The sequence below is a fragment of the Brienomyrus brachyistius genome, chromosome 9, assembly GCF_023856365.1.
Source record: "Brienomyrus brachyistius isolate T26 chromosome 9, BBRACH_0.4, whole genome shotgun sequence".
Taxonomy (NCBI): domain Eukaryota; kingdom Metazoa; phylum Chordata; class Actinopteri; order Osteoglossiformes; family Mormyridae; genus Brienomyrus; species Brienomyrus brachyistius.
In genome coordinates this window covers 28906148-28912682 of record NC_064541.1, presented here as the reverse complement: position 1 = coordinate 28912682, position 6535 = coordinate 28906148, and the positions used below count along the sequence as shown (strand labels likewise).

At 47.1% G+C, this 6535-nt stretch overlaps 1 protein-coding gene across 1 annotated transcript; it reads left to right on the top strand.

The window, feature by feature from the left end:
- Window positions 1-244: 244 nt before the first annotated feature.
- LOC125748738 (endothelin-2) lies at window positions 245-4643 on the top strand. Its single transcript, XM_049025261.1, has 5 exons — window positions 245-403; window positions 1319-1469; window positions 1982-2098; window positions 2629-2703; window positions 2816-4643. The coding sequence occupies exons 1-5, from the start codon at window positions 340-342 to the stop codon at window positions 2895-2897; spliced, it is 489 nt and encodes a 162-aa protein (XP_048881218.1). The 5' UTR covers window positions 245-339; the 3' UTR covers window positions 2898-4643.
- The last annotated feature ends 1892 nt before the right edge of the window (window positions 4644-6535 follow it).

The following is a 6535-nucleotide window of genomic DNA, read 5'->3' as shown; positions in this document are numbered from 1 at the left end:
GTTTTGATGTAATCTTAATTCAACATGCACATTAATTCATGGAATTGACTAAATCTTTCCCCATTTTCCTTTACGCACAATCGGGAGACCCAGTGAGGGAAAGACAAAAAGATTCCAGGAATGTTGAGGCTTCAGTACTGCAGGATGCGAAGGGAGGAAGAGAGGGAGGTAAGACTGGGCGGGGCTTTGCTTATGACATCAGCGAGACTATATATCAGGAGTCGGGCAGCCTGTCTGCAGACAAAGTCACCTGCAGCTCAGCTGGCAGTAGTCGGAGATTTACCTGTCTTGTCTGGATTTACCTGCTCTTCTCTCACACGCACATTGGACTCCCCAGAAATGGCAGCCTGCTTGCATTTTCTTGCTGTCGTCACCCTCATGCTCTGCCTGTCCCTTCAGGAAGGTAAGACCTCAGGTGGGACACACCTGTCTGTAATACCTTTGAGAGCATTTTAGCAGATTCTAGGGGCTTCTCATGTCAAAAGACAAATACGCACATAATGACATATTTGTAGTGGGTAATTCTAATATTCCAATGTAGTTGTATTTTGTTTAAGAAATGTTAATGTTATTTGCAGAAAGACTGTTTTGAATACATTCCTGTTCTCACAAAACTTGTACGCCGGGTTCATTAAATTGTGCAACGTCTTGCTTCTCATTGCCTATAAATGTTGAGGCACCTCTGTGATCCTTGAGCATCAAGGGCTGATTTGCATATTTGGCGCAGCGTGGGAATGGAGACAGTGTTCGTGCCGAGTAACGTAGCACGTGTGATCCCGCTTCTCCTGCCAAGCATGTTGTCAAGACATCATTTTCAAATAAAATAATATGGGGACGCAGCTGAGGGTGGGGGGCAGCTGTCAAAACAGGCGTGCCATTTGCGTTGCCACTCTAGTCTCTGGAATTTGCTGCACTACATATCAAAAGTGAGAGAGAGCTAATAGGGGTCGATGTCTTTGTAGGCAGAGCGACGTTTCATCACGTTAATCCCAGCAGTAACGTGCTTCTGCTCTATCAAACAGTTCTAACTGTGCTGGCCTGCAGTCAGCAATGTCAATATTTACGCCTGATCTCTAGGTTTGCTCAGTCCCGTGTCTGGCTGTCTAGGTGCAATAAACCAAGATGGATAGAAAGTCAGTTGGGACACATATGACTCAGCAGAAATATAAGCATGCGTGACTCAGCAGTTTTCGCGTTCGCCTTCTGTGACCGTGCAGTGCCTCCTTTCATCAAGTCCATACTGGGCAGCCAGACATAATTCAGAATATGAATAACAACCCCCCCCCTCACCCATCTCCCTATCTTTTGCTCCCTTCAGGGTTTGGACACCCCCTTTCGCGACAGTCTGAACTCCCTCCCAAGCTGACTCCCCAGCACGTGAGAGCTAAACGCTGCTCCTGCAACAACCAGATGGACACTGAGTGTCACTACTTCTGCCACCTGGACATCATCTGGGTCAACACTCCCAGGTGAGCCCAGAACGGCATGTGGGGATGGGCTGCTTAACTCTGAGCAGCTTAGGAGACCACTGATGTTTTTCGTGTAAATTAGTTTCATTTTTTTGTTCGAGTTTTTTATTTATCTATATGGTTTAGCAAAGGGCCTAAATATAAAATTGCATTCTATATATAACTTATGGTTATTGAGACATATTTATTATTTGTTATTGAGGTAATAAAAGTATTTTTACAGTGGTATGAAATTAGAGCTTCTTTAAATTTGAACTTGATTGAAAAAATCAAAATCTACATCTTTTATTTACTATCTGCACCTGCTAACTGAGGTTTCTTGTTAGGAAGAGTAACGGGTTAATCGTCATAGTTAAGGCTGCCAGTTATATGGCCATAAATATTGTTACTTAACATCTGATAAGAGTTGTATGTTTTCTTAAAAGCCTGCAGTGTTTCATAGACCTGGCTCGCTGCATGTTGTTTTCACTGAGATTTGATGTCGATGCTCGTTTTCTTCTTTGCGGTCCCAGTAAGATGACCCTGTACGGCCTGGGCAGCCCCCTTTCCCGCCGCCGCCGCCGATCCGCCCAGCGCTGTGCCTGTTCCAGTCTCTCTGACCGCACCTGTTCCAGCTTCTGCCGCAGGAGGTAAGCTCGGTCCTGACCTACATCCGTGCCAGCAAAGGCTGGGCTCAGCGCGAAAGGTTGACAGAAAAACCCGTCGTATCTGCGATTTTGTTTCGAAATCAAAAAATGTCGCATGGGATTACATTACTGTATCATTATTTTTCTAAAAAAAAAAATGTTTAGTGAGGGAGTGTCATTTCAAGGAATTTCTTTCCACAAACTGTTTCTGCCTGAGGGCACAGATTAGTCCAAGACAGGCCCTGTTGAATAACAGCTCTTCAGCAAAACAAAAACCCGAACATGAAGTGGCTGGCGGTGGAGATTAGGGCGGGAAGGTGTGTGAGTTTCGTGGGACGCCATTGGGAGATCTGAGTCAGGGATGCCTTTGAATCACTGCCCCGATTCGCCATTCCTGGCCGACGGGCCGCGTTAACCTGGCAGCCTATTGCATTGTGGAGAGGGGGCTGGTATCTCATGTGGGGGGGAGGGTGTCACATGATCACAGCGCCAGACTGACCTTGTCGTGACTGTCCCCTTTTCTGTGTCCCCAGCTCTGAGAACGTCTCCACCTGGGAGCCAAGTTCCATCTCAGGCCATTCGGGCTCCAACCTACTGGCGTCTCTCAGGTGAGTAATGGTCTGAGTGGTGTGCAGGTCCCTCTCCTGCTGACATACAGAATGTTCGGTGCTCAACACCCTAATTCATGTCACTCAGCCGGGACCTTCTCCGTCTCCTCAGGAATGCAGCCAGGACCAATACTCAGGTAGCCAGCTGGGGTGTCTCTCCCAGGAAGAAGTTCCCAGAACCACGGGGGCCCTGAAAGAGATAGGGACACCGAGTGCGGAGAGCGAGCACCCGATCAAACTGATGCAGCACGAGAGTCGTGTGCCTGCCAAGTGGCCAGGAGAACAAGGGGAGGAGGAGTGAGGCAGTGGCCCAGAATGAGGAGGGGGGCCAGGGAGGTGTCTCTTGATGAAAGCTGGAGAAGGTTGGCTGACAAGGGATCCCAGGCCTCCATGGGTCCCTCCCAAGCGTCATGGTCTGGACTGGTTCAGAGCCAGTGTGCCTGCAAAGCCCCGGCTGGGGTCTCCAGCGCACACATCCCTGTTGTTCCATCGCCGGCTCAGTGGACAGCTCCTCCTGATCGCAGCATGGACATCCCTTGCAGGAACAGGGAACACACAGCTTCTGGACTGGTACCTCAGAGCTACCTTGACTCTGATGGTGCCTGTGGAACATTTGCAAACTTCTCTGAAGATCTCAGCTGACTTGCTATTCGCTTTTATGCCAGTTGAGTTGAACTGACAACCCAGTTGTCATGTAGACAAAGGACCTAAAAGAGGCCTTCTCTATTCATGGGGGCCATCTAAGCACTTAAATTCTGTGTAGTGACATTTCATTTTAACACGCCAGTGTGATTTGTTTAAACTACTCCTAGTTAAATCTGAAAGGACTTTGCAAGCCTGAGCTGCAAGCCAGGTTAAATCACGTTCTTCAGCATTTTGTCATTTTGTCATGACCAATATGGAAATGGCAACAGAGTTCATCTTGATACATCTGACATGCACTAAAGTAGGTGGGGGGTGTTGATGGAAGCGAAAGGTCACCTCCTGCTTCGCCACCCCCCCCCCCCCCGCCCTCCTTCTCTTAATTGTTGCAGCTAATTGTCCCACAGAAGGCGAAGGTCGAGAAAGGGTGTGCACGTTGGACCTTTCAGCAGCGACTCTCTGCTTAGTCACTGGCAGGATCGATTCAGGACATTCTATGTGGGATGCTCCCTGCCCCCCCGAGGGCAGATCTTCTGAAGTGAAACTTCCATAAAGTCTTGATTGCTAGAGTGCGGTTTACCCCCCCCCCCCCCCCCCCCCCGCCATATTTCTCCCTCAATGCCTCTGCCCTGAATTGTCATCTCTCTTTCTCTGCCAGCTGAAAGCAAAGCACTCTCTGAGGATGGGAGCGCTTCGCGTGTGGCTATAAGGTTTCGATTGTTCTCAGCAGCCGGGGGTTTCAATGGCGGGGAGCTTGCCAAAAAAAACGCAATTGTTTGAGACATATGGAAAAACGAATGCTGTAACTGCTCATTAGGAAAGATGTAGGGTTAGCGTGGAATGCTTATTGTTAGCGAGTAGACAGTGTTTAGCTTGCTGATGTCTGTGAGAAGTCTGTGCTGCTGAAATGAAGTCTGATCTCAGGATTAATCAATACTGTATAACTACGATAACGTTTCATATTTAATTTGTCTGTTTCTCTTTCTATTTAAGTCTGTGTGTAGAAAGACTGTCGTTTTGTTTATTTATGCCTGATGTTCTCAGCAGAAGGAAAGCTTGTTCGTCTTCAACATGCACTTCGTTAAAAGGCGGAATCACCCGCAATGGTTTGCATCTCTGCAAATGTATGGTCATTCATTCAAACCCGCTGACTTCTTGTTACGACAAAAAACTTATTTATTGTACGTCTGTGTAGGACTTGTATTTAATCGGTTTTTGATGGATTGTATTTATGTACTGACTGAACTTTCTCTGTGAAAGCTAAAGGTTTAATAAATGAATATCTGACTCGCTGAGAATTCTTGGCCTGTGACTGATTTTGTGTAGCTAGTGGGACATTGCCTGTGGCGCAAAATTGATAACCTGTAATGTGTGCTTATGTTCTGCATGTAAGAAACTCCCCATGCTATCTTTAGCCCCATTTCTCTCCTGGGAGGGGTTGAAGAAACACTGCCTTAAGCTAATACTGTGCTGTTATTATTGTTTTCATTGCAGACTTCCCTTGTAACCACAGTATCACATTATCTGTGTGACTGTATAAAAGCCTGCGGAAACAATGAATAGCCGGCATTGCAGTCCCTGCTGTGTGCTGTCAGTCCTCTTTAACATCCCAGTACACAAAAAGTCACTCACCAACATTTCTGAACAATTTTTTTCCCCAAAGGTGTTCTCGACCTTGACTCTTACTTAATTTAGAATGAAAAAGCACTAGCAATGAAATAATTGAAATCAGAAATATGTTAAGAATGCAATTGCTCGGAGCGCAGCAATCAAAGCTGTAGGTGTCTGCCAGTGGGTGCGGTGCGATCTGTAGCTCGTCTTCGCTCAGGATCACGGATGGCCGTCTGCTCTTCCCGCACATTTTCGGTGGCGGAGAAGGCAGGACTTTGACACGCGGCCCTCAAGCCTCTCTCGTCTCGTTTGTACCTGAACTCAGCTTCAGGGCTTCTCTCACACCCCCTTAGTTTGGCCTTGTGTCACCCAGACGTTACTACAGACATGTTAGCCCAGCAGGCACGTTGAGGTTCCAGGTTCCAGTAGCAGGAAGCTGCTTTCTCTCAAGTTAAGGTGTCTGTTGTTTACAACTGCACAGATGTTTACAGATAGCAGGCTCAGCAGTGGCACTCCAGTCTGAGGGTAAATAGCTGTTGCTAGTTATGTGGGGTAACATAACCCCAACCCCCCCCCCCCCCCCCCCCCCCCCCACTGATGCCACTGCTGTACAAACTGATCGGAAATGCTTTCTCATGGTGGCGCTTTGCAGGTGAATCACGTTCAATGAGTAGGACGCAGGACAATGGTCACCTCGCGCAGCTCGGTTGGCACACGAAGCTGCACCCTGCATGCCACACTTCTGATTTACAAACAGGCACATAATGTCTGCGCCTCACGCTCATGTCCAGCAGGACAACGCTGGGTTTTTGTGTCTCTTCTCTTCCAGATGATTCACGGAACACAAACGTTTCTCACTGCAGCAAGGGGCTTCAAAGTAACAAAGATGGACTGGCATAATGATGATAATAATGAATATACAAGTTATAGGCAGTGCCCATGTTAAGGAATTCCATAAAGCGTAATATATTCAATATCCAAGTTAAATACAACCGTTTGTAATAAAGAATGTGTGAAAACACCATATGTAGTTACTTTCATTGTTACTGTGTCATTGTTATTATGTACTGTACCAATATTGTTCCAACTTACCTACAAATTCGACATAAAGGCCGACATAGGAATGCATCTCGTTCATAACTTCGGGACTGGCTGTACTTACTCACAACATTGTTTCTTTCAAGACAGAGTATTTATTTCAGGTTTTGCTGAAAGGCCAACGACCACATTATTCTGATCAGCCTGAATTCAATAAAGGTCAGCAAAACATCAGGAACAAAATGCTAAATTTGGAAATGAACATTGTTGCACGTGAGGTGAACTTTGTGGGATGGGAAGAACATCAGCATAACCATCAATCCGAAGCAGAGTCGCTGTGAGCCGGGGACCTGTCCCAGGATGTACCGGGCACACCCTTGGCAGGGTTCCCAGGCAGTTACAGGCTACAGACATGGGAGACACCAAGTCGCCTAATGGGGAGGCCTACTGGGCACCGTGGCCTTCTGCCTCCAGGGTCACGTGTTCCATCTGAAGCCCAGCTTCAAGCGTGTTTTACATGTTTCCCTTGTGTTCATACTGA